The sequence below is a fragment of the Triturus cristatus genome, chromosome 7, assembly GCF_964204655.1.
Source record: "Triturus cristatus chromosome 7, aTriCri1.1, whole genome shotgun sequence".
Lineage (NCBI taxonomy): Eukaryota > Metazoa > Chordata > Amphibia > Caudata > Salamandridae > Triturus > Triturus cristatus.
Window position 1 is genome coordinate 408,827,718 of NC_140590.1, and position 27,783 is coordinate 408,855,500.

The 27,783-nt window shown below is 42.8% G+C and overlaps 1 protein-coding gene across 1 annotated transcript in view; it reads left to right on the top strand.

Annotated features, from left to right (window-relative positions):
- The window catches only part of LOC146809806 (sulfotransferase 2B1-like), a 496,995-nt gene that overhangs the window by 395,338 nt on the left and 73,874 nt on the right, over positions 1–27,783 (top strand). Inside the window, exon 6 of the mRNA XM_085614386.1 lies at positions 13,866–14,046. Within this exon, the coding sequence (XP_085470512.1) occupies positions 13,866–14,046 (181 nt within the window). The remainder of the gene's footprint in view (positions 1–13,865; positions 14,047–27,783) is intronic.

A 27,783-nucleotide genomic window follows, 5' to 3' on the forward strand; every position in this document is an offset into this window, starting at 1 on the left:
TTATGGAATTTACCCCCGTCCATGGCCATTATCCCTGTTGGACATGTTTAGTATATGCCCAGACATGTGCCACCAAAACAATAGACATTGGCTCCAATAGGCCATGGGAACTGAAACACCATACGAATTGGACCAGCGAAAATGTAATCTACCTCATGATGTGCCCCTGCGGTTTAAGATATGTAGGGATGACAACACGTAAGATGAGCACTCATATACAAGAGCATAAGAGTACCATCAGATGTGCTAAACAGAACACACAACTTACCAGACACTTTTTGGAAATCAGGCGGACTCCTTGTCTTGGGTAGTCCTGAGCTAACTTTAAAATTGCTCTGAGATGAGCAAAGTTGAGTGTTTAGATTAAACACTGCTAATGTGGGACTTAATGATGATATTCCCTGGCTGGCTCTGACATGTGTTGTGTGTTCGCCCGGCCGCTCTGAGGTATTCTGGGCAGTGTGGCCCTCACAGCTTCTTCATTTTCCCTCCATGAGGAACAGTCATCTCTTCCTTCTGCCCCTAATCTACACCTTTTTTGAGGCAAGCACTGTTTACGGGCATTGTGTCGTCATCTGTTTATTAGGTACAGACAATGGCTATTTCTTGTGGGTTCAACATGGGCATCTACTGGGTCAAGTTTGTGCCCCTGTTTGCCCTCCGGCGTATTCTCACAGGCCACCTCAAGCCACACTGGTCCTACAGCAGGGCATTCGCTTTCCCTGCAACCCACCTGCTTTCTCTCCCTTCTTGGGCATATTCTCACCCGATTGACCTTAGGGCTACACTACATGCTTATATGAGCTGTACTGCCACGGTCAATTTTATCTTCCTTTTGGCATCTATATACTTTTGATATTACTTTTATTTTTATTTTTGCTATCGACATCATCATTAACACTACACTGTTGAAACATACATCACGGCGTCTACCGGGCTCAAATATATTTCTTTCCCAGTATTTCCCTGCCACTCCTGGTTTTAATAAACCATTACCAGTCTTTTACAATTCGCTATCACAGTATTCTACGGACACATGCTGTAAAACTATATCACCCAGTACACACTGGGCCTAAACTACAACTCCCAGTTCTCTGCAGTAACTTCCGGCGTGTAGACACATGTATATACCAGCTCTCTGGCTGACAAGAGTACCTGCCGGTCTAGACACCCGCCTTGGGAGATATCGCTCCCACCAAACGTGAGTTCTGTGCTCATGTTTTTCTCTCTGTGTTTCATTTTACCGTTTATACGCGAGCACTGGCTGACGGCTATGCTCACGGATGGCCCGGCGCTTCAACCGGGTTCCCCCGAGGCCAGCTTTCTTGCACGCCTTTGCCTTAACGGCCACGGACCCCGACACACCAGTGCCCTATTAGCACTTTGAGTTAGGTGCTTTTATGGTCTTCACTGCCTATGTCTCAACATCTGAGGCATGCGCGTTATTCTTCTTCCAATAATTTTCACTCCGCGTTTCTAATGAGGCTTCCTGATATAGTACCCCCCCTGAGCCCTCTCTCTCCTTTTTCAGCTTTGTGACCAGTATGGAAACATGGGACATTAAAGATTTTACCCAGGAGTATTAATTTCCTGTCTTTTTCACCATACATTGTACAACTTGGATGGCGTTTCGTCCAGACTATCATGATTGAGCCCCTCCTTTGCAGTGTTCTATCTAGTCAAACCCCATAACACTGGCGAAATGTATTATCCACATCTAGACAGGAACCCGGACATTGCCATTTACCACTCCTGTCCTGGGTCCTCTCCATTCCCGCACCCTTCTCGCCTTTATTTTGTTTTGTCTGTGTGTAGTTCTGAAACCCTGACGCCACCACCTTTTTCTCCCAGGTTGGTTGCCGCGTGTACCTACGGCTAAATTAGCCCCGGACAGAAGTGGTAACACTTTTTCCTCAGATTGGTAAGTGCCTCTTCTCCTGCCACTTTGTTCAAATATAAGAGTGTCACATTTGCATGGAGTATAGTTTACTCCACGGCCGCTGAGATGTGGTAAACCAAGCTTGTATTTTTCTCTTTTGCTTAAGTCTTAGGTTCCATTGGTGAGACCTACTGGACACAAGTATACTGGTTCAGTATAGTATACTGAGGCATCTTCGCATTTATTTTTGTTGTATACTTCACACTAGTTGCAGTAGCTGTTTACCACCTGATTCTGATGAAAGCCTGATGGCTGAAACATGTTGATCTTGTATATATGGCTGTCTCTAATGGTGGTCAGCTACATAACCCAGCTTATTGCTTTTTAATCCTGTTGCTAGGTAGCTAAATAAAGTTTGTAGTCAGCTAGCCTCGAAGGCAGTTTTAAAATCACAATCACCTCCATTTTAGCACTGCACTTTTTTCATGATTTTCTCATACACCACCCTCACATAGGGTTTTAGTATAACCCAGTTGCCCATACATAAAACATCCCTGAGCTCCTACCTCGTAGAGAGGTGGTTGTAGCCCGCGTTAGGACTAGGTCTTGACGCGAAGAGGCACCCCTCTGATGAAGCATGACACCTATGGTGTGTGAGGGGAACCGTCCTGATAAGGGATACCCCCGCGTTGCGCTTGGTTTTCTTAGTCCACTTTCCTCTTAGGCATTCATTCTGGACCCGTGGGCTCGTTATGTGTAGTTGTATTCCTCCAGTTTCTGCCAAACTGATGATGGAATTTCTTTCGAAGGGGACAAATATGGTAACACTTGACAGATTAAAAAGGAGGAATGATATTGTCAAAATTTGGGAAAATTAACACCTCCCTGATCCTTAGGAGCAGACAAGAAAGATAGAGATATACGAGCTTTACGATCATTCCAAAGGAATTTACTTAAAACACCATTAGGGGTTTTAAAAAAAAATGGTGGAAGTTTCACTGGTAGCATGGACAGATAAAAATTGATAACAGGGAGCATCATCATTTTGATTGTGTCCAGTCTACCCCACCATGACATAAAAAGGGGGGAACCATTTTCCTGCCATGTTATTTACTTTGAATAAAACATCGTCCAAATTAATCTGAATCGTTCTCACAATTGAAGAAGAATATTTAATGCCTAGGCAAGTGATACTATTGATATTCCATTTGAAATCAGTCCCATCGAACATGCTGTTTAAACAATATTTGTATAATGCAAGCACTTCGGATTTGGAAAAATGTAACTAGTAACCAGACAAAGCGGCGTAAGAGGAGAGGAAATCCGTGAAGGTGGGCAGAGAGGTAGAGGGATCAGAAATGTATAGCATTATGTCATCAGCATAAGCGTTGAATTTAACTTCAATTGACTTGTGTTTTAAACCTTGAAAAGTAGATGAATGACATAGAGAGTTAAGATAAGGTTCAAGAGAGAGAATAAAGAGCAAGAGAGAAAGAGGGCAGCCTTGACGAGTGCCCCATTGCAAAGTAAAAAAGGGAAGATTGATATCCATTAACCAAAACTGAGGTAGTTGGGGAGGAATATAGCAAATTAATTGGGGAAAGAATAGAAGGGCCAAAACCATGCCATTTGAGGGCGCGCATCATGAAAAGCCAATGAATACGATCGAAAGCTTTCTTCGCGTCAAGGGTTATGGTTGCAACAGGAGAGGAACTCTTAGATGCTAGATGAATAATAATAAGAAAAGTTCTAGAATTATCAGCCAAAGTCCTTCCCTTAACAACTCCCATCTGTTCAGAACCAATCAGTTCTGAAAGTACCTGATTAATATGGAGGGACAGTACCTTGGCAAGAATTTTACAATCTAAATTGATCAATGAAATGGGGCGATAATTAGCACAAAGTGAGGGATCGTTATCTTTTTTTGGAATTAAACAAATTATAGCCTTGAGAAAAGAGCCGCAAGCCTCATTGTGAGAAATAAAATATTGAAAAGAGATAAAAGATGAGGCAAAAGGATTTGAGCGAAAAAGGAAAAAAAATCAGCAGTAAAGCCATCGGGGCCAGGGGCCTTATCCTTAGGTAATTTAACCAAGGCTAACTTAATCTCAGAAAGAGACATATCTGTATCCAGTATAGAACAATCAGGGAGGAAAGAGCGGGGGGTAATGAATCAAAAATTAATCCAAGGCAGCATCAGAGAGGGAGGATTCATGGGTATAAAGGGTCTTATAGAAGTTTGTAAAACAATTCAGTATCTCTTCATCCTTAAAGTGTTTAACACCACTATCATCAGTGATTTTAACTATTCTAGATCTTTGGGACCTAATCTTCAAATAGTTCACCAGCAATTTACCAGCTCTATTGCGGCCTCCATAACATTTGGAATTAATTGTTAATAACGTCCCTGAAGCTTCCTCAGTGGATTTTCTATTAAAGTTTAATTTTGCTTGGACCAAATTTTTAAGAATAGCGTCATCATTGGAAGAGAAATATGCATGTTCAAATTTCTTAATAGAAGACAGAATGGAGGCAGACTCCTTACTATATTGTTTTTGTTTATTAGCAACATAGTCAATCATAAATCCCCTGGCTGTCGCCTTAAATGCGTCCAAAACATTATGAAAGAGCATATCTGGACTAGCGTTAAAGAGAAAAAATCTTTAAAGCTGTCAATAAAGGTAAGATCTTTGAGGAGATAATTATTAAAGCGCCAACGGCGGGATTTGGGAGGTAGGGAAGGGAGCTCCAAATTAATAAAGACAGGAGCGTGTTCGTAAATAAGGATGGATCCATTCTCAAGATGTTGCAGATTGGGATGAAGTTGTGGCCTCAAAAAAATGTAGTCAATTCTAGATGAAGATTTATGAGGGGGGAGTAAACTGTAAATTCCAGACAATCGGGATTGTACATCCTCCAAGCATCTACTAGGCCTCTCGAAAGTATTGTAAGAGCAAAGGTCTTTTGCATGTTATTAGGAATATATCTTGAAGAGGATTTCCTATCAGTAAAAGGGTCCATGACCTGGTTGCAGTCCCCACCTACTATGAGATTAGAATCAGAACACGAATCAAGGGTGTGTGACATGGATTTCCAAAATTGTGAGTCAATACCTGTGGGGCAATAAATGTTGAGGAAAGAGATACAGGATCCATTTATTACGGTATGTAGAAGAAGCCATCATCCGTCTGCATCCTTTTCCTTGCTCTCTATAGTAAGGGAAAGGGACTTATGAAATATAATCACCACTCCATTTTTCCTAACTTTAGCTTGGGAATTGTATACTAGCCAACCCATTGTTTTTTAAGAGAATTAACATCGTTGTCATTAAAGTGCCTTTCTTGTAACATAGCAATCTTACATTGTAATTTGGAGAGATGAGTAAGCACCCTTTGCCTTTTTGACAGGATTACGTAAACCCTTTATATTCCAAGAAATAATTCGAACATTATTTGTCATCGCAAGGGGGAAAAAGCATTAAACAAAACTATGAGTATTATAAAATTGAAAAAAAGGATAGAAAGTCAATATGCAACACCGTGAGTATTAAAGAATTGAAAAATGTTAAGAACTCAATATGAGGAAATTTAAAGTCAACAAGTTTACAACTTTGCAGAAAAATCAAATAGGAGAAAAGGCTACGAAAGAGATAAAAAGTAGGGGTTACAAAACGATGTTGAAGAATAGGAGATGATGAAACTAAGGGAGAGAAAGAGAAAAAGGGATCAGAAATCAAGAAAGAAAAAACTGAAAAAGGAAAAGAAAAACAAAACAGTAAGAGAAGAATAAAGGAGAAAAGATGAAAAAGGTAAATGATAGGCAAAGAGATGTTGACAGGAAGCCGGGAGACTTCAGTCAAGAATGACGGAATATATATCCAGAATAAAGAGGGTAGCATGTGGAGGTGGGGAGCCGCAGAAGGAGGACAGATGGCAAAGCCAGCGAGGACAGCGGGAATCAACAGGCCCCAATCGAGAGAAAGATGTAAGAATCAGGGAGCCAATTAAGAGAAAAAACCAAGGGGGAGAACGACTACAAAAGGAACATAGAGTGATAAATATAAAACAGGCAAACAACTGCAACAGGAATATATGATAAAAGAATTAACACTTACTAAACATGGGGAATAGTTATGAACAATAGTTATGAACATTAGGAGTGGGATGGGAAAGTAGGAAGAGAAGAAACATCAGGGAAATGAGTCGGTAAGAGAAGGGAAACATCTGTGGAGAAAAAACAAAGAAATGGTAAGAGATGGCCACCGGGGAAGGCGGACAAACTATACCAGTCAGCGATAACACCAACGGGCCACAACTAACAGTAACAAAGAAGACGAAAGTCTTCAGAACATTGGAATGAGAAAAGATAACTCAGAGGGCTTAAGATAAAGAAGTAGAAAACATAGCTCTAGCCCCACCAAAGTCCATCTCAACTCCTTTATGATGAGAAATAAATTGTCTTAAATCTTCGGGATGATCAAAAGAGTAGGACCGTTCTTTATATGTGACTTTAGAGAAGCAAGGATGCACCAGGCCATATCTGGCATTCATGGATCAAAGAGCTGGCCGAAGAGAGAGGAATTCCTTGAGACAGGCAGCAGTGGTGCGAGCCACATCCTGAGAAAAGAAAACTTTTTGACCAGATCACAGCATCTGCTTTCTTAGCTTTGCCGCCAAAAGAACCATTAACAGCTCAGTGTATTCCAGAGATAAAATAATTATCCCTCTGGGGCAGTTGACTAACGAAGTAGAAGAAGAACTTCCGTATTTAGGACCGACACAAAGGACACGTTGCAGGTTGAGAGTGGTGCTGTCTTTAAGACCAACAATTTTAGGAATGTGAGACTTTAAAAAGGCGAGCATGTCAGATCCCTCCTCTCCCTCAGGAATACCCTAGATTCGAAGGTTATTGCACCTGTTGCAATTTTCTAAGTCCTCCGATTGCAATTTAAGGTGAGCAATCTCTTTAGACATAGTTGCAACTTGAGGGATCACATACTGAGTATCACTATTCCGTTGCTCCACCAGGGACACTCTCGAATCCAAGTTAGACCACTTCTCTTCCATCCTCTGAAGGGTTGTATTTGTGTCTCTCACAAAAGTTTTAATGAGCTTTATCTCTTCCACGAGGTCTTCCAGTGTTATAGGAAGAGGAGATTTAGTAGGCGAATTTGGTTCCTTCTTTTGGCGTTTGGTGGAAGTAGCAGAGTTAGAATCCTTGAAGAGAGGAGACATACTTGCAGAGGTACTCTTCTGACCCAGGGAGGAAGAGGACTCCATATAGAAGAGTATATTAGGATGTTGAAGACTCGAGAGACAAGAAACTTGCTTTAGCAGCGTGCAGAACAGTCAAAGATGTCTCCAATGATCAGATTGGTGTTGGGAGGTAGTAAGGTCAGCCCAGAGGAATCCAAAACCAGTTAAAATGCGTTGAATAAGTGCTACTTGCTGACTGTAAATAGGGATTGAAGCATATCAAAAAGCATGCAGAAAGAACATTCTACTGAACGCGCCACAGACCACTGGGAGATGAGTATCGAATGTTGCTGGAACATAAATGAAGAGCACACTTAATGCATAATGTCCAAACCCAGTAACACCGGTCTCGCAGGAAACTCAAACCAGTTCGAGAAACAAAGCCTCAGTTGGAAGTGACCACCTTGTGGAAGTTCACGTTGTTCCCAACAGTAGGCTTAAATTGAGACACTTCAGGCGAATGAAGGTTATGATGCCAAATTAGAGGTTTCTCCTCACAAAATTGCAAGTAGGAGATATTGCTCTAAGAACAATAACCTTGCCAAAAACATAAAACACTCAGGAGCATAAAGCAGCGTTGCCCCCAAGACGTGGCACAAACAATGCAGAAAAGCCATAAATCAAAGCGGCGACCTGCCGCAGCAAAATGGCGGCCGCAGCCACGAAATGTGATTCGTGCGAGATGTGGAGAAAACAGGGCAAAAACAGCTAAAAAACAAAAAAAAAGATAGCTACCTGTGCCTCCGCGTCCAGTCCTCAAGGGGAATTAGTTAATTGGCTTTCTACACAATTAAAGATGGTATCTGGGGGATCTGCAAATTCAGATCGTAATGCCCTCACACACCTGTTAGGGTGTCATGCTTCATCATTGGGCGCTCCTCGTCGGACCGGCGCTGCAATGTCCGACGGGCCTGGTGGCATCTTTATCGGAGATCTTTTTGATCTGAGAACGCCGTTTGGTAATTGAGGTGTGTGGGGCTATAGGAGATCAATGTCTTCTAAAGTGTGCAGAGTGTGATTTAAAATAGCCCCTGACCTTGTTGATTCACTTTATTAAGTATTCAAGGTTGGGACTCATTAAAAAACGGTGAGGCTACGTTTAATGAGTAAAGGTATTCGAGTAGCCTTTGGTTGATTGGGTAAACATGTTTCGTGTCTGGTGCTCCAAAGTAAAGCGACACTTCTTCAGGACCGATCTGCCCTGACCGCTAATGGTCAGTCAAGGGATGATAACTCCCCTTCTTAGTGTCAGGGCCCTAAAACTAGGGTTCTTTATCTGGCGTTCCACCTCCTAGAGGTGGGATGGAATGCCTCATAGATGAGGGAAGACGACCCGACCACTTGAACGGGTTTACCTAAGGATGAAGCGGGTTCGTAGTAGATCCTTCTTGTCTTAGCCTCATCTGGATGTTGACTTCCGGCGGTAACACATAGATGAGGCTAAGACAAGTAGGATCTACTACGAACCCGCTTCATCCTTAGGTAAACCCGTTCAAGTGGTCGGGTCATCTTCCCTCACCTATGAGGCATTCCATCCCACCTCTAGGAGGTGGAACGCCAGATCAAGAACCCTAGTTTTAGGGTCCTGACACTAAGAAGGGGAGTTATCATCCCTTGACTGACCATTAGCGGTCAGGGCAGATCGGTCCTGAAGAAGTGTCGCTTTACTTTGGAGCACCAGACACGAAACATGTTGACCCAATCAACCAAAGGCTACTCGAATACCTTTACTCGTTAAACGTAGCCTCACCGTTTTTTAATGAGTCCCAACCTTGAATACTTAATAAAGTGAATCAACAAGGTCAGGGGCTATTTTAAATCACACTCTGCACACTTTAGAAGACATTGCTCTCCTATAGCCCCACACACCTCACTCACCAAACGGCGTTCTCAGATCAAAAAGATCTCCGATAAAGATGCCTCCTGGCCCGTCGGACATTGCAGCGCCGGTCCGACGAGGAGCGCCCAATGATGAAGCATGATACCATCTTTAATTGTGTAGAAAGCCATTGAAACTCTCTACTCAGGCCCATAGAGAGGAACTGCTCCCTTTTGATATATATTGAAATGCCTAGGAGCACAGGAACAGGACCTCTATAAATAACTAGCTCTGACGTCCCCCTTTTGATTATACGAATTAGTTAATTGCCCTGAAACTCAGCAGAAACAGCTCCGGAATATACATAGGACCTGCTTGAAATGAAGAGCCTCAGCTGGGAGCGGCCATCTTGTGGCTGCTCAAGCCACACCCCCACCACTGTGCTAAAATTAATAGTGAAATATTCATCTAATGCTTGTACGAGTTCCACCTGGAACACTATGTCCTGAAGGGAGTAGGGTCCACATCTCCAGGCAAAGGCGGGGGGCATTAATGTGTCCAGTGGTAGCTCCAGCAGCTCCAATGAATGATTTGAGTATATTCGTGGTAAATGTGCACACTTTTGTACATGCGGCACCAGGCTAGGGGACAGCAGCCAGAAGCCTGTGCATGTGTGGATATTGTAGGTTGTTAGAAATGGCCCTTTCTGCAGAGTCACCCCCAAACATTTTGCCTTCCTCCTTCCCTTTTTGCTGAATTCCTTTTTGTTGGCTCTAGGACTCTGAGCACTTTACCACTGCTTACCAGTGCTAAATTGCATATGCTCTGTACTCTAAACATGGATACGTTGGCTTAACCACAATTGGCTTACTTAATTCATTTCTACATCCCTAGTTAAGTACACTGTATATGCCCAGGGCCTGTAAATTAAATGCTACTAGTGGGCCTGTAGCACTGATTGTACCACTAACTTTAGTAGTCCTGTAAACAGGCCTGCCACTGCAGAGCCTGTGTGTGCAGTTTTAAACTGGTATTCTGACCTGGCAAGTTAACCTACTTGCCAGGCCCAAAACTTCCCTTTTATTACATATAAGTAACCCCTAAGATAGGCAGCCCTATCGGCAAGGTGCAGGATATTTAAAAGGTAGGTCATGTACCTCTGAGTTTACATGTCCTAGTAGTGAAACATGATAACATTTGTTGTTCACTACTGCAAGGCCTATGTCTATCATAGGTTAACATTGAGGTTGCCTTAAAACATCTTTTAAGTTAAATTTTCCAGTTAGGAAGAGATAGAGATTTAGAGTTTAGTGTCTCTGAACTCACAGTTTAAAATCACAACTTATGGTGAAGTCAGTTTTTAAATTGAAAATGTATTTTAGCCAATCTTTGCCTCTGTCTATCTCTGAATGCACGTTTGGGTTGGGTGACAGCTGGACTTTGTGCATTCCCTGTCGACAGGCACACACAAAATGAGCTGGGGTGTGACATTCGCACCCTGATGGCCCATCACCAGGTTAATGGACATCTATGAGGTAGATTGGGAAGGTGGAGCTGATACTTGCATCTGAATGGGGCCGTGCCTGTCCCCACACAAATAACTGTATACCCCCCCTGTAGTGAGTCCGAAGCCAGACCAGGAAAGGCAGGGACCTTGCGATCTTGAAAGGCCTCTTTGAAGTCTCCTCTACCTCAAAGGCACAACTGGGTATAAGTACTGAACCCCTGACACCACCAAATCAGAACTTTGCTGGAACCTAGATCATTCTACCAAGAAGAAGAGCTACTGGGCTGTAGGCAGGACTGCCCCTCTAATAATTGCTTTGATGTGTTGGTCTGCTGCCTGCTGATTGCTGTGCTGCAGGAAGAGCTGCTACTTTGCTACCTGATTTACTGTGCTTGGCTGATGCCTGCTGCTCCCTGTCTGGGAGTAAGAAAGACTGAACCTGCTCTCTACATCCTTGAACCCAAGTCCTCCAAGGGCTTTTCCCCTGTTCTTGAAGTCCCAGGGCCATCAAAGACTTCCTTCACTCTGCTTCAGCTGCTAGACTCTACCAACTGTGAGTACCGCCATACCAAGAGGTGCCAATCCATCCCTGGGCCTTGGAAGTGGATTGTGCAGCTGGTTTCCTGCAAAAAGTGACAAAGTGATGACTTTGCACCGATCTGAACTGATGCAGTGATGATTCGATGATGACTTGGGTCCTGATTGTGAGGCTCAACAATGACGCAGGACTGATCCAAAGACACTGCTGCATGCCAAATAACAGTCTCCCTTCATGCGATGCTGTGTGGTCAAACCAATACCGAGGACCAGGTGTGTCTCTTGCAGGATTGTGACATCTAAGTCATGCCTCAGCAAATAAGCCACTACCTTGTGAACCTTTCTGAAATTGTTTAAACGCCTGATATTCCATGTGAGGAACTTCAATGAGTGTTGGAACTTTGCCTCTGTCAAGATTACATACATGCCAGCAGTCATCAACATGCAAACACGTTTGCCTATACCTCTTGAATATGTGGACTGTGTCAGTAATTTGTCTTTCACTAATATGGCTTTAGTGGTTGTTCGAACTGTCCCCTCCCCCCACCTTCACTGCATTCCCCAACAAAATAAATAGTGAATCAGACCCCACCCCTTACCAATAGAATGCAACCCCAAATCAAATATTGTGGAGCACACATGGGGACAGATGTTGCCCTGCTGTTACCCCCAGTCACCTTTTACCACAGGGGGCAGCTTTCAAGACTATGGTGTGCTGCAAATTTTTTACTAGGTGAAGCAGTGAGAGTTGTACCAACAGCCTCTCTTTGGCCCTCGAAAGACGGCAGCCGCTGAGCCTAAGTCCACCAGCCCACCGCCTAGGTACAGTCCCATTTGTTTGAGGAAGCCCCAGCGTAAAGTGGAAGCTGTTAAGGTCGATCCACTGTGGGTGTCCCAGCTATCGCATCTACAAGCAACCACCATGTTGTTCTGTTGTACAGCCAGGAGGGCCTCTATTGCACAATGAGTGTAACCAATCTCTGCGGTCTATGGACGGCACTCTAACAGGAGTCCTTTGGCACATCAAAAAGGGAAAATGGAAGTGTGCACAACTGCCCAACTATTCTTGTTTGTTAAGATCTGTTGATTTTGTAATCTTCACCTCTTCTGATCGTGGGAAATGTCTCCCTACCTCCACAGCCATCCCCTGCTTAAGAAACTGCTGTAGCTGTTTAGAGGTCTCCGAAAATTTTGGCTTTGCTATCTATCATCACCCTCAGGTGGGCCGGGTAGAGCATGCTATAGTCCAATTGGAGCTCCTGTAGTTTTCTTTTCACTGTGGCAATTTTTTTCCGTGACTCCTGGACCTGCTCAGGTTAAATTGGATAAATTGATATTTCCGCACCCTCATGCCAGAGCACCTTCAGTTCACACACTCTGCAGAGCACCGCATCCTGGTCCCTTTAGTTTAGAAATATTAGCTATTATCAGGCACTGCTTCATGCCAGGTACCGTTGCTTGCTCCAACACAAAATATCTTGGAGAAGGTCTTGAGGCCCATTAGGTCTATCAGAAGTTGCTCCACGAATCTCTCCATGTTGCCAGTATTTGTAGATTCTGCTAGCATTGTTGTCCTAAGCTTATTGTGAGGTGATCTAGCTTCAAGGTCCTCTGCCTTAGCCTGTAGCATAGTCAGAGGCTGGATGGACAGAATGTCAGAGGACTTCGACAAGCACTCTGAGTGCCTTGATTTGGTAGAAAGGCATGTGTCTGAGGTTGACGATGAGCAGTTCACTGCCTCGATTGCCCAGAAGAAAGTTGAAAAGCCTCTGACTATGCTACGCTCCTAATGGTACCACTAGGTCTCCTGGTCTCCCCAGGCTGCTGCAACAATCCTCATGGGCCTGGGCCCAGAGCACCCACTTCTCTCCCAAAGGCCAGGCGATCCCCTGTTCAGAACTGCCTTCACTGTTCCACAGCAGTTCACAGCAGCAGTATGGAAGGGCAGTCAGTGCTGGCAGAGACAAGCCTCTTCTGTCTTGCCAGCAACATGGTTTCAGTGCAACAAGTGTCCTGGTTGTCAGCCTCATAGGCTTGTACGAGTGCACCGTTGTTCCGTGCCACACATTGCCATAGCTGTGATTTCCAAACCTGTTGCTATGTTGCTGCTAGCAACCTCTTCTGCCCCATCATTGCCGGTCTTAGCAGTATTCAAGCGGGCCGCATGGCCACCATGTTACCAGCCCATGTGGTCTCACACAGCATATGTTGCAGGGACAGATCCACCAAAATTACTCCTTCCTTGGGCATCACAGCAGAGAGGTTTGCATATCTGCATAGATCCCACAGAGTAAGGCCGTATGCAGCACCAGGATCGTTGAGGATTGTGACCAGCTGAAGGAGCTCACCTAAAAGGCTGCCATCTTTAGGCCAAATAAGCTCCGCCCCCTTGTTTTTATAGTTCCATTAATTGGCTCATATATTTATATGCGATTACTGTTTCAGGCTGTGCTGTGAGGGCATGATATTTTATAGTTTTGGTTGTGCTTTCTGAGATCCCATTAGGATAGATTACTTTGGAAGTATTACTATCAGTGTCTCCTAGTTTGATAATATACTTAGATTATTGATCTTTTGAGAAGGGCCATAATAACAGAGATAGTATGAGTGGGGGAATTGTGGGATTGTATGGGTCAGTGTAGACTTTGTTAATGTTCGGTAGTAGTAATTATAGAAGGTTGTGATATGTGGTGTATCGTTGTATATGTTGGGAATTGTTAAGAACGCAGTGTCTAGGCTAGTGAGATCAGTAGATATTAGGTATTTGTAATCATATCAGGATGCTAATTGCATGTAAAGTGTCATAATAATAATAATGAAGTAGTAGAATCATTATCTCATCAAGGCACACTGTCTCTCTCTCTCAAGGACTTGCGCGCAGGTGTAATGAAGGTATGCAGGTTTCTGGGGCAAGAGCTGGATGACAAGGCAATTGATCTGGTGGTAGAAAGTGCCCTCTTTAAAAACATGAAGGACAACAAGATGGCCAATTTCAGCAGTCTACCATCCGGCTACATGGACCAAGAAAAGAGCAAGTTTATGCGAAAAGGTACGAAAACCGTATTTCAGAACATCCAAGGATGTGACATTCACATAAGTCATTATTGATTTCTAATTGTTAGTAATGTCCTCAAAGATGGCAAGTTACAATATTTGTCCTGAACATTATGCTGACTCTTGTTCTGTCATACAGTCCCCATTCCCCATATGGTGTATGAAACGGAAGGAGTTCACACAGCCTCAAATTCTTGGAACCGAGAAAATGTGTTGTCAAAATAGAAGAGATGGATAAAGTTATTAGTCGTGTCTAGTCAATTTGTTGCTAAAATAGAATTGTGAGATAAACAAATCTTATATATTGAGCAAAGTTTTTTTTAATAAAAATTAGAACATACATAAAGACAGACAAAATCTATATCATAATTTCAATGGGGTGAGAATGCTGTGCTCGGTGCTGAAAACAACTTGATATTTATGTGCAAAGTATAGCTATACATGTATCACAAGTGAAAAGTACAGATACAGTCCACAGGTATCTGGCTATAAAGGCCAGGTACATATGAATAAAGCATGTTGCTTGGGCCTATAATAAGGGTTCAGTACCTTTAACAGCTGGTATAGCCCTCAGTAGCGGGCTGCAAGTCTTTATTCTATTCTTGCTTCCATTAGAAATGAGGAATATATGGCTCAGCCATCCTGTAATTGTAGTAACATATTAGACAAGCTTGCAAATATTACTGCTATAATCACCTCACTTGCAAACCCTCTGAAGACTTAAGCCTAGTGATCCAGCAAGTGCACTTGAACCTAAACCTGAGATTCATGTTTCTAGTGGCCCCATTTTCACTGGAGAATCAGAATCATCACTGGCCAAATGTAGCCATGTGAGTCCTTCCTTTATGGATAAGTAAAAGTCACTGGGTTTGATGGATCAAACATCAGCAGCTCCACTTGTCACCTGTTTCAATTTTAGATGAAATAAAACCATTGATTAGAAAGCAAAAGAAGCTCTAAAAATCCACCAGCGCCCCTAGGATAAACATCTTTGTTAACAGAAGCATACAAAGCAGCCTGCCCACAAAGATCCATTCAATATTCTCAAAGCAGCTCAATACCTATGTATCCCCCATTGATCATGAGGGAGTCGAGAAGAGGATAATTAATGTGTCCTGACCTGGTGCTCTTGGTGCAGATTGGAGCTTCGAATCCCCTCTACTTCCACGGACGGAGTGATTTCACAGTCACACACACACACACATACACATCACACGCTGGTGGGCCCATAACACCAACATTCATCCTACCACTCTATCCGTGCCATGTATAAGGGGAAACACTTTTCTATACCTAACCAATCTGCATTACCCTGAGGTCAATGAGATCAACTAGTTGCTATAGATTTGGTGATACAACTAACACTCTAAATATTCAATAAACATGACAATAAAATAACCACCTGACACAGTAATTCAAACAGAATATTGTTTATCTAAATCAAATTGTAAGAAAAGCCAATTAAATGCAAGATCATTTTTTTCCATATTTACCTATTCTGGCTAAAAGTCGTTTTCTAAGTCAGAAATGGTCCTCAGCAGATAGTTAAAGATTTCTATCCGTCATGTAGAGTCACCGTCCTCTCCGTCAGCGTCGGGACCTATGATCATTGGTTCGAGAAGAAGTGGCGCTAGACCTCTCTAGTCTACTAATATTTATACCATAATTTACATTCCAAATGTTGCAAACATAACTTTCAAAACATTCGATTGGCGGAAAATATGTCGTCTTGGTACATTAAGCTACACCATTAGATTTTCTCATGTATTGATAGTTTCAAGTTCTGAATAGAAATTAGAAGTCTATAGCTAATTCGTTACTTCTACGGATGTCTCCTCAGGATAAAATGTATCTCATCCATGGGACCATTATAAGTTCATCAAGTCGGATTTTAAGTTGCAACAATTCTTCACGTTCAGGGGCATCTAGCAACACTCCCAGATCTGTCGTCATGTACATGGCTTTTCAGTTCAATCAGAGGACAGGGTCGCAGTCAGCGCAAAGCCTCTTTTCATATTTTCATCTACTCGAATGCAGGCTGCGGGTGGTGGCCATTTTACAGCAGGCCACAATGGTCAACTTAAGCGAAGAAAACACAAAATTATAATTACTACATGGAAATGATTATACAGTGTTATTCTCCTGCTAATACCCTTAAGTGTATGTATTTATCTAGCCATTTGCGACATCAAAAGCCATTAATGCATATTTGTTATAAGCGCAAAACACAATAACATCACATAAGCAACATCTATACTGTTAATTTGCTCACCAACTTAGTTCACTTATTATTTTAGCCATGCAATTGCTTTCCCACGTGTAATTCTTCTGTTAATAAGGTTGGTTAGAAAAGACTTGACAAATCTTTAGTAATTACTAATTAATCAGTAGTACTTTTAATAATGACATACAAAATTGAAACAGGTATTTGGTTTTAAATTAAAAACCCTGCTCCAGCACTCTAAAGGAGCCAATTACTGCAACAGCCACATCACTGATAAGATTCATCACAGAAATGAAGAATCAATGTCCACTACATCACCAAATCCACTAAGCCTACTGAGTGGCTCCCCAGTTCTATGATAGCCCAACTCCTATTGCACATCAAACTTGACTCTCAATCAGAGTAAGCGAATCAGTATCAACACCCTTTATTACACAAACCAGACCCTGAAAAAACAGAATCCATCAGAGAAACTGTGTCAGATGCTGCAAGTAGTGCAACACATTGCTTTAACAATAAACAACTGTTGTGCCTTGCAAAGCATCTAAATATCATTACAGTTTTTCCTCTATTGAAGCCAAATCCAATTACCCTCGCTTCTGATTCTGTATCATTTTTACCAGAAGAGACTGGGGCAGATGACCTCTCAGCATCTGACAAACTCAAAAGTACAACTCATAGCTCATCTACAGATCAACAACATAAGGAACGTACATCAGACAACCTCTCTTGTTCACTCCTTTTCACTCCAGAACATAATTCTAGAGGCCAGCATGACATAATAAATAAAGAGAATATATTATATATTCTGACTACTAGAATCATATCACAGTCTGAAAGCCCTGATCACACATAGCTTGGAAGGGATTGAGTTCCTCGACTGAGTCATTATTCCTAGAAAGGTGTCGACAAAAGTATCTTAGGCTAGCTTGGAAATGATCATTTTGGTATAGAGATGCAAGGATATTTTTGCAACATGGGGAATTATGTCAAACCAATAATGATTGAATACCCTTAACCATTTGTCACCACCTCATCCTCAGGCGTAACTCCCACATCCAACCCTATGTCAATTCTAAAAGCCTACCAATGTATCCTATCACCTAAGTTAATCACCAATTAACAAATGGAGCTCACAATCTGGAAAGTAGGGATACTTAAAAGAACACTGTAACCAGAAAATTAGCCATGGGGAGGACTGGAATTGTCTGTCTACAGTAGTTAGACCAAGGGTGTAACAGAGGTCCCCACCATCCTTACAGCACATGGGAAGGGGCCCACACCATTCACCTGTAAGTGAGCCCCGTTAGGCTGGCCAGCTGCCAACAAATAAAGCACTCAGAAGCAGCAAGGGAGAAGGGGAATGGGTAATGGGGGTACACTCACTTTAGCTTGCAGGCCCCCCCTGAGGTTTTGTTATGTCACTGAGTTAGACACATACCCCAACAGGAAGGAACCTTCAGCCCCTTGGCTTACGGAAGCCCTTTGGCTGAAAAAGCATGCCTGTAGAAGGAAAGAAAGGAGCTGAAGAATTCTTTACGACACCCAAGAACAATCTTATATAATTTAGCACTAACCAAGTATAAAAATCTTCTCATCAATGAGAAAAGTAATTTCTATACACAGCCTCCAACTCTACCAAGGAACTTTAGCAGGTGGTTACCAAATGTACCTTTGCCCCTAAGAACAATGAGACAATTCACAGTCAACAGCTTTGTGATACCTTAGCTTTTATCTTCAAATCTGATTTGATAATTCCAGTGACACACCACCTAGGCAGCAGTGATCCCGGTTTAATCAAGACTATCACCCCTTCTCTAAATTCACTCCCACCTCTTCTGGTCAAGGGGCCACTCTTCTTATGGGAGATAAATCTGGGTCCCCATATGACCCCTGCCCCCACACCCAAGATGCTCAAACTAGCACCAGAGATAATCACTACTGATCTGTCTAATATCTCTAACACAATGTTTTCCACAGGTGTGTTTCCTTTGAGATGGAAACAAGCTTCCATCCTCCCTCTTATAGAAAAACCTAATCTCAGCTCAACTGACCCCAATAACTACCACCCTATATCATGTCTCCCCCTCCCCTCTAAAATTGTTGAAAACCTCATGAACTTAGAACTGTCTCAATTTATCCAGGGCAATCACATCCTGGACACCGACTCAGTTCGGGTTGAGCCCAGGACACAGTACATAAATTGCCTTAGTCAAAGCAACGGAAGATATAAGGACTTCACTAGACAGAGGGGGATATCCCGCCCTCATTCTAATTGACCTATTGGTTGAGTTCGATACTGTGGATCATAACACCCAGATTCACCGTTTAGCAGAGATAGAGATCAAGGATAATACCCTTTCCTTGCTTACCTCTTTTCTTTCTGATAGGACACTAACTCTGGCTGTAGTCAACACCCTTTACTCTGCCATGCGAGATCCCTCAGGGATCCTCACTGATCCCAACTCTTTTTAATGTCCATGTGTCTAAACTGGCCACTAATTAAAAGTTTTAATTTGGCTCTTACCTCCAATGCTGATGACACTCAATTGGTAGTCACAGCCTTCAACAGCGACCCTTCTGGACCTCTAAAATGTCATAAATGTATCAGAGCAGTTAGCATCTGGATGAGCAAACGCTGCTTAAAGCTAAACTCGGAGAAAACAGAGGTGATATCATTTGGGAACCTCTCTCCTCCCTGGTCCCCAACCTGGTAGCCAGAACTGCTTCCCCCCAATTCCCGTCTCTGAAGCCAAACATATGGGGGTTATCATTGATGACAAACTCAACCTTGGAGCCCAAGTTTTGTCAGTGGTGTCCTCATCCTATCATACCCTTAGAATGATCAGAAAGATTCTACCCTGTATTCCAAACAAATCTAGGAAAGTCTTGTTAATTGCCTTAGTCCTCTCAAAGTTAGACTGCTGTAATCGCCTCCATATGAATTTGAAAGAAAAGCATGCCAGCAAACTTCAGCTTGTGTAGAACGCCGCAGCCAGAATGATTCAAAATCTCCTGAAATGTCATTCAATCTCCCCCGGTCTCCAAAAGATGCACTGGCTTCCTGTTCACAGCCGGGTAAAATTCAAGGCTCTTTGCATTGCACACAATGGTATCTACCACACAGGACCAGAATTCCTAAGGCATGCCTTCCAGTGGTACACTCCTAACAGACCTCTACGCTCTACATATTCCAATACGCGAATGATCCCCAGAATCAGGAAAGACAACTGGGGAGGTAGGAGCTTTATACTCAGCACAATTTAGAGCCACCCCATCCCTCCTCTCATTTAGGAAGGAAATTAAGACCTGGCTTTTTAACAACTAAATGCGCCAAGCATAGTGTGTTCAGGTTCAGTGAGTGCCATGATACCTTTGGGTAATTGTGCGCTTTGTAAATATTTTTAACATAACACAACATAACACACCTCTCAAGAGAGGAAATAATATTCGATCCCAAGTAGTATAAATAGGTTCTGCCCTAAGTACACTTTCGCTGTTTTCTTGGAATATTGCTGGCTTTGCCAGACTCTCGAAAGATGAACATTCCTGCTTCTATCTGTTTTGTAGTGATATCATCTTTATATACGAGTCTTGGTGCTGTGAACCTCTTCTTGTTCTGGGCTACCACAGCTATCATGCAAACTCCAGTAAAGCCAAAGGTAAGGGCAAACATTTACGTGCCAAATACCTTTAATTGCGTATTAAACACCATTGATTTGGCAAGCTATAAACTGAAGGCACTGTGGGTTTCGTATAAAGGTACAGGTAGTGCTTTTCCCTAGCTCATTTTAATAACCATGTATCTTCACCCTGCCAACACACAGCACCAGTCAGGTAAAATACAACAAATGAATTCCTCACTTAACTTGCTCCTCGAGGGCAAGAGGAATGTCTGTATCACATTAATGGCAGACTTTAGCCTTAATCTGGCATTAATGGATGACCTATCCTACGTGTATGAAGGCCCCATATGGGGCATTCCAGCCACCTCCATTGCGCAGAAGCGCCATGGCCCACTGCGCTTCAACCTGCTTGGGACATTTCAGTGTCCTTATTTATGCTCTCTGAATGGCACGTTCCCAGTTGACAAACCCATGAAGTATAAGCATTTCTCTATCCAATATAGGGGCATTTTTACTAGGTAATGGCATGGCGCTGTGAGCAATTTTGCAGCTCCCTGCTGTGCCATTAAAAAAACACAGGGATGTACCATATTTACAAGAATACTGCACAGTCATGTGTTTTCCCTTGTGCTTAGGCTATAAAAAGCTGCCTAGCACGAACACAGAATCACCCTTGCAACACAGGTACCCTTGCACTTTGGGGCAAAGGTGCCTGTGTTGCAGAGAATCATTGTTTATGTGCAGGAAGGGACACATTTGTGGTTGGACCAGTCAGCTGCTGGTAACAGATGGGTAGGATTCAAATGGGCATTTCTGTTTGACGAATGTGTGACTAGAGGAAGTGCCCCCCCTCAACAGACCATGAAGCAAAACACCACTAGAGTATAGGTATCTAAGCCTGATACTAACCTCAGAGAGGTAAGTCATCTCTGCGCTTTCTAATGACCCTCTTACCCTCTTCCTGATAGGGCAGAGAGGCAGTTATTAACGGTGATGAATTCCCAAGACCTGTTAGGCTTTTGGGAAAGGGCAGCAACATGTTAGTTAAAGACAGGAGTATGCAAGGATCACAGCATCCATTTCCATACCCCGCCATTACCTAATGGTAATCTTTTAAATTATACCCAGGGTACTACAGTAATAAAAAAGATACTTTTGTGGTATACCCTGAGGTATTTTTAGTAGCAACTTGACCCTTGTTATCCAGAAAAAGGTAATAATTTCTAAGAACTCTCTTGACATAGCCCAACCCGAGGTTGAGTCTGCCATGTCAATAACTAAGGTGTAACAAGGTGGCCTATGATGAAGCATGTCACATTATGTGAGTGAGCCTACCTCATCCAGTTCTTGGTATTGCCACCCTCAGTAGGAGACATAAAAAGCATCAGGTTCTTCTTTATATTAAATACAATTAAATAATTTTATCTGCCAGCCACATGTTCAAACAACAACAAGCAGAGAGCCATGAACAACAAAGAACACATGCAGATCCATGGCAAAAGCACACTGACTACTACACAAAATGGCTGCCAGCCACAAGTTCAAACAACAAATAAAGAGGCATAGACAACAAAGAACACATGCAGGCCTATGGACATTGACTACACATAATAGCCAACAGGTGCCAGGCATGAAGAGCAAAGACAAAATGGTGGCCTATGGAAAACACACACACAGACACACAGACACGCAGACACACACACACACACTAGGCAGACAAAAAATGTCCACTTTGCCAGCAAACAAAGGAGGCATGGTAAACAAAGAAGAAAACACTACCTATAATAAAAACAAAAATGAAGTCAGCTATTAAAAATATCCAACAACACATATTTCACCAAGGCATCAAAAAATATTACCCCACCAAATGACATGTTAACACACTTTCTGCATTCTGCAGCACACATAGTAAGAGCAATATGTATCTCAGGATTGTTTTTGTACAGGAAGGTGTCCATTCCTGCATAAAAACAATCCTGCATGCAACACAGGCAGCCTTGCACTATTGTGCAAGGGTGACTGTGTTGGCATTAGGTTGCAAAAAGGGAACCTGCACAGGCGAAAAGACTGGAATTTGCTGTATTGCCCAAAATAGGGTGCATTCCTGCCTTTTCACTGTCACACAGTGCAGCAGAGCAAGGTGTCTTGCTGTGCTGTGTGACATTCTCGTAAATAGGCTCCAAATTCCTTAAAATCCATTTGTATATGCAGCAAAATTGTAGAAAAGAGACGGCCCTACCCCGTCTGCCTGGGACGACTCCTGGTGGCAGACTACACTTGGAACAGCACCAACACCCACAGACCATTCACGCAACTTGGGATTCATCCTCGACTCCTCCCTCTCCATGTCCAAGCAGGTCAATGCCGTCTACTCCTCCTGCTTCAACACCCTCCGCATGCTTCGCAGGGTCTACAAGTGAATCCCGATTGAAACCAGAAGAACGGTGACCCAAGCCCTCGTCAGCAGCCAGCTGGACTATGGCAACGCACTCTACGCTGGAATCCCAACCAAACACCTACAGCGACTACAACGTATCCAGAACGCCTCAGCCCGCCTGATCCTCAACCTCCCTCGCCGCAGCCACATCACCCACCACCTAAGACACCTGCACTGGCTCCCCATCAACAAGAGGATCACCTTCAAAGTCCTCACCCACGCACACAAAGCACTCCACAACTCCGGACCAACATACCTGAACAGCAGACTCAACTTCTACACCCCCGCCCACCAGCTCCGCTCTGCAAGCCTCGCCCTCGCCGCCGTCCCCCGAATCCAACGAACCACTGCCAGAAGCAGATCCTTCACCTACATCGTGGCCAAGACCTGGAACTCCCTCCCCACCCACCTGCGGCAGACCCAGGACCTGCTCACTTTCAGGAGGCTCCTCAAGACCTGGCTCTTCGAGCAGTAGCTGCAGACCCCCCTCCCCCCTCTTCAGCGCCTTGAGACCCTCGCGGGTGTGTAGCGTGCTTTATAAGTACTGTGATTAATTGATTGAGGAGATGTATAAAGCACTGGGAGCAGCATTCTGGATGGTAAGGGCGGAAGTTGGTGTCTCTGTGGCACTTCCTTCTGCAAAAAAAAAGTAAAATAATGAAAAGTGCACTTAGCGCTAAAACAACTACCTGAACATTCCGTTCGGGTAGAAGATTCACTCAAAAAGGCATTTTCGGGTTGATTCAGCTGCTTCTCAAGTAGAAAATCTACTTGTGAAGCAGCCCTGACTGCTTGCGACCGGAAATCACGCCAGAGGACAGCAAATCTTGCTCGAGCTTGCAAGCGTGCTTCATGGAGCCTCACGCTATTCCTGTGGACATCACACTGCTTGAACGAGATAATAGTTCCACCATGCACTGGCTGAATTTGGCATAAACTCCCCATTACAAGAGTAACATGGAGTTACTATAATCTGCCAATACAGCAAGCAGAATTACAATTCCACCCGGTCCTAGTGAATAGGCCCCCACATAATTGGTGTAGAGAGCAGTATCAAAAAAATCTCACACAAATATCAAATATTATTTTTTAAAGAAGCAATGACAGTTTCTCTTTGAATCTATGGGGGTCCCTTAGAGACTTCCCCACAAGAGCCAGGGTTGCAGGGTAGCCCAACACTACCCCCTTATGTGTTGTTTTGATTTCTTTTCAGGATATGGTGATCGAATCCTAAAATGGCAGGTGCAACATTTCTCATTATGTTGCATCCAGCCAATCACAGCCCTTGGTGCTGGAAGGTCAGTCGTGGTCCTATAGATTTAGCCAGTCAGTATTTTTCCTATGCCATTTAGTACTCCCTTAGATGTCCCGTGTCACAAGTGATCTATACATTTTGAAGTAGGCCTGGGCGGTAAATTCCGTTCCGCTCGCGGAATTTGGGTAATTTCACTTTCCGCAGAGAATGCAGCATTGCCCAAAATTCTGCTTTTCGCTGAATTTTTTGCCTGTTCGCATTCTCAAAATGCGTGTTTGCGAGATATTGTCCCCCAAGCACGCAAACAGTGTTCGCAAACAGGAAAAAGCATCATGAACAAGCAATTCTGCGTGTTCGCGGAATTTCTGCTTGCTCGCGGAGATTTTTTACAGTTTCACGGAGCTTTGCGTAGCACGACTACGCAAATTCCGCCCACCCCTACTTTGAAGCTTAATTTACCTTAGACAGCTGAATAGATTTTCATCAAATCACAATAAAGTACCCTTTCTAGGTAATGATATAGCTTTCTGCCAAATTTGACGTAATTCCAGCTATTTTGGCTGTAGCGTTGTCTAAAGTTCCTAAAGGAAATTGCATGGAAAAAAATGCATTTCGTGACCCTTTATTTCTCAGTCCTCGTTTGAGTGATCACCCCAAATTTTCCAGGAAAGAGGTGAGGTGGATTAAATTTTTTAGCGGAAAGTTTCTTGTAAATTTCTCAAACAACGTTATTAGCAAACCAAAAACGAATTTCCTATATAAAACACGGTGACTGCTTCTGTATATATATAGTTATATATATATGTTATCTACTGGCAGTCGCCAGTAGATAGTTACAATTAGGACCGAGTTTCCATAGGAAATCTGAAAATTCTATTTTGAATAACTTTGGCGCCGGTTGATGAATCCTCACGAAATTTTCAAAACTTCTGGGGCGCTCCGCTCCGCTTGTACCCTGAAAGTCTCGGGGGAATTCGTCAAGCGGGGGCTGAGAAAAAAGGGGGGTCCCAAAACGCGTTTTTCCCATGCAATTTTCCATAGGGACCTTTAGTCCAAGGTACAGCCCAAATGGCTGAACAGAATTACTTTAAATTTGGCAAAGAGGTAGTCCTCAGGTCAGGGATGTGCCTTTTGCATATCTGGTGTCAATCCGTTCAGTAGTTCCTGAGAAAATCAAAAGTAAAATCATATATATATCTGGGCGGAGCCTAACCACACATCTCATCGTGAGATCTGATTGGCTGTCAGCACTTCATCCAAGAAGTGTTGGCAGTCATCTTGGGACCAATATACATGATAGCACCTCATTAAAAAGCCTTGCAGTTAATAGAAGATTTTAAGACTTTAGTTACATTATAAATCATTTGTTGATGGTACCATACTCATTTTAGGAATTGTGGTGTGTTCTAAGGTGATTTTACCATGTGAAAAAGCCTTCTGCTGTGATATCATGAATCATGTTTGAGAGAAATCTATTCTCTCATGCTTTTCCCACAGAGGTTTGGAAGGTGATCAATAAGCTAAACTGAGAGCATATTTTCTGTAAATTCACATTATCTTTCTCAGTCATGGGAGAATGAAGTCTGACATTCTCAGTAAAACATGTACATCCAGCAAGGGCAGAGACTGTCAGTTGATTCCTTTGTGTTCTACTGCAGCTTCCCAGAGTGTTCTAAAGAACAACTTGAGCGCTAATAGTCCTACTTATGACAAAAGTATGGCACACCTGAAGCCATCTTGGTTGGAATAAAGTGGTAACTCTTAAAACATTTAATTTAAAAAGGAACAAAATGAGGGGGTTCATTTTGCCATAGAAAGTATGATTAGTGCTGCAGAAAGAAAAGTTAGGGCACATTTTGAGTGACTTCTCAAATCCTCTTCTATTTCATTAAAACATTCTGACATGCAGACTGAAACATGCACTTTCAATACCAGCAGCAGATTTCCCTGGTGAGCAGTAGCTTTACTACAGTGATCTAATAAGCAACTAGAGTGCTAACATTCTGAATTTATGGCAAATGTGTGACACATCTGAATGCCTTCTTGATGGAATCAAAGTAAAAAACTGAAAGTTTTTCCTACTGAGGAGACTGTAGTACATGAGGAAATTAGGAAACATCATAACAAATAAGTCTCCCAAAATGGCCACCAGAGACAAAAGAGCCCAAATGTAGCCCAAATATCACTGAGATGTAGCCCAAGTATAGCCCAATGACAGAATGTCCCAGAGTGTTCTAACGAACAACTAGAGCGCTAACAGTCTTACTTATGACAAAAGTATGGCACACCTGAAACCATCTTGATTGGAATAAAGTGGTAACAGTTAAAACATTTAATTTTCAAAGGAACAAACTGAGGGGGTTCATTTTGCCACAGCAATTATGATTAGTGGTGCAGAAAGAAAAATTAGGGCACATTTTGACTTCTCAAATCCTCTTCTAATTCATAAAAAAATTCTAACATGCAGATTGAAACATGCACTTTGAATACCAGCAGCAGACTTCCCTGGTGAGCAGTAGCTTTACTACAGTGATCTAATGAGCAACTAGAGTGCTAACATTCAGAATTTATGGCAAATGTGTGACACATCTGAATGCCTTCTTGATGGAACCAAACTAAAAAACTGAAAGTATTTCCTACTGAGGAGACTGCAGTAAATGAGGAAATTTGTAAACTTCATAACAAATAAATCTCCCAAGATGGCCACCAGAGACAAAAGAGCCCAAATATAGCCCAAATATCACCGAGATGTAGCCCAAGTATAGCCCAATGACAGAATGTCCCAGAGTGTTCTAACGAACAACTAGAGCGCTAACAGTCTTACTTATGACAAAAGTATGGCACACCTAAAGCCATCTTGATTGGAATAAAGTGGTAACACTTAAAACATTTAATTTACAATGGAACAAAATGAGGGGGTTCATTTTCCCATAGAAATTATGAATAGTTCTGCAGAAAGAAAAATTAGGGCACATTTTGACTTCTCAAATTCTCTTCTATTTCATAAAAATATTCTGACATGCAGACTGAAACATACACTTTTAATACCAGCAGCAGACTTCAGTGGTGAGCAGTAGCATTACTACAGTGATCTAATGAGCAACTGGAGTGCTAACATTCAGAGTTTATGGCAAATGTGTGACATATCTGAATACCTTCTTGATGGAATCAAAGTAAAAAACTGAAAGCATTTCCTACTGAGGAGACTGCAGTAAATGAGGAAATTAGGAAACTTCATAACAAATAAATCTCCCAAGATGGCCACCAGAGACAAAAGGGCCCAAATGCAGCACAAATATCACCCAGATGTAGCCCACATGTAGCCCAATGACAGAAGTGTGCAAAACACTTATTTTTTGTGTATTTGCAGTTTTATATAGTGCAGACTTATTTATTTTATTTATTTAGGTTACTTATAAAGCGCTAACAATCATCCCGGGGGATATCACGGCGCTGCGATTGCTACAGTAAGGATGCAGTGGGAAAAATAGGTGTCTTTAGTCAAAGTCAGGGAAAAGGAAAGTTTTTAGTTGTTTCCTGAACGCCAGGTGATCCACTGTAAGTCGAAGGGCCATGGGAAGTTCATTCCACTTCTTTGCGGCAATGTAGGAAAATGCTCGTTCACCCATTCTGGCTTTCTTTACCCGGGGTATGCTGGCCAGCGCCGCGATTTGTGAGCGGAGGTGTCTAGTGGGAATGTAGAACCGAATCCTGTTTCTAAGGATAAGAGGGCCTGTCTCATGAAGTGCTCTATGAGTAATGCACAGCATTTTAAAAGTTGCTCTCTGCTTCATCGGAAGCCAGTGCAGATCTCGCAGACAATTTGTTGCCGAGTCAAATTTCCTTTTCATACAGATAGCCTTGGCTGCTGCGTTCTGAAGTGTCTGTAGCTTGGTGAAAAGATAACCCGCCATGCCAACAAACAGAGAGTTTCCATAATCTAGCCTGCTCATCAAGAGAGACTGAATTAGGATCCTTCTGCATTCTAATGGAATCCAAGGAAAAACTCTTTTGAGCATCTTCAGAATCGCAAAGCCTTTGCCGCATACAGCGGCTACATGAGCTTTCATGGAAAGGGATGTGTCGATCGTTATCCCCAGGTTCCTTGCTGTTAATGTAGGGGCGGGGGGGATGCCCAATGCTTCAGGCCACCAGGTGTCGTTCCACATTTGTGTGTGGCCTCCAAACAG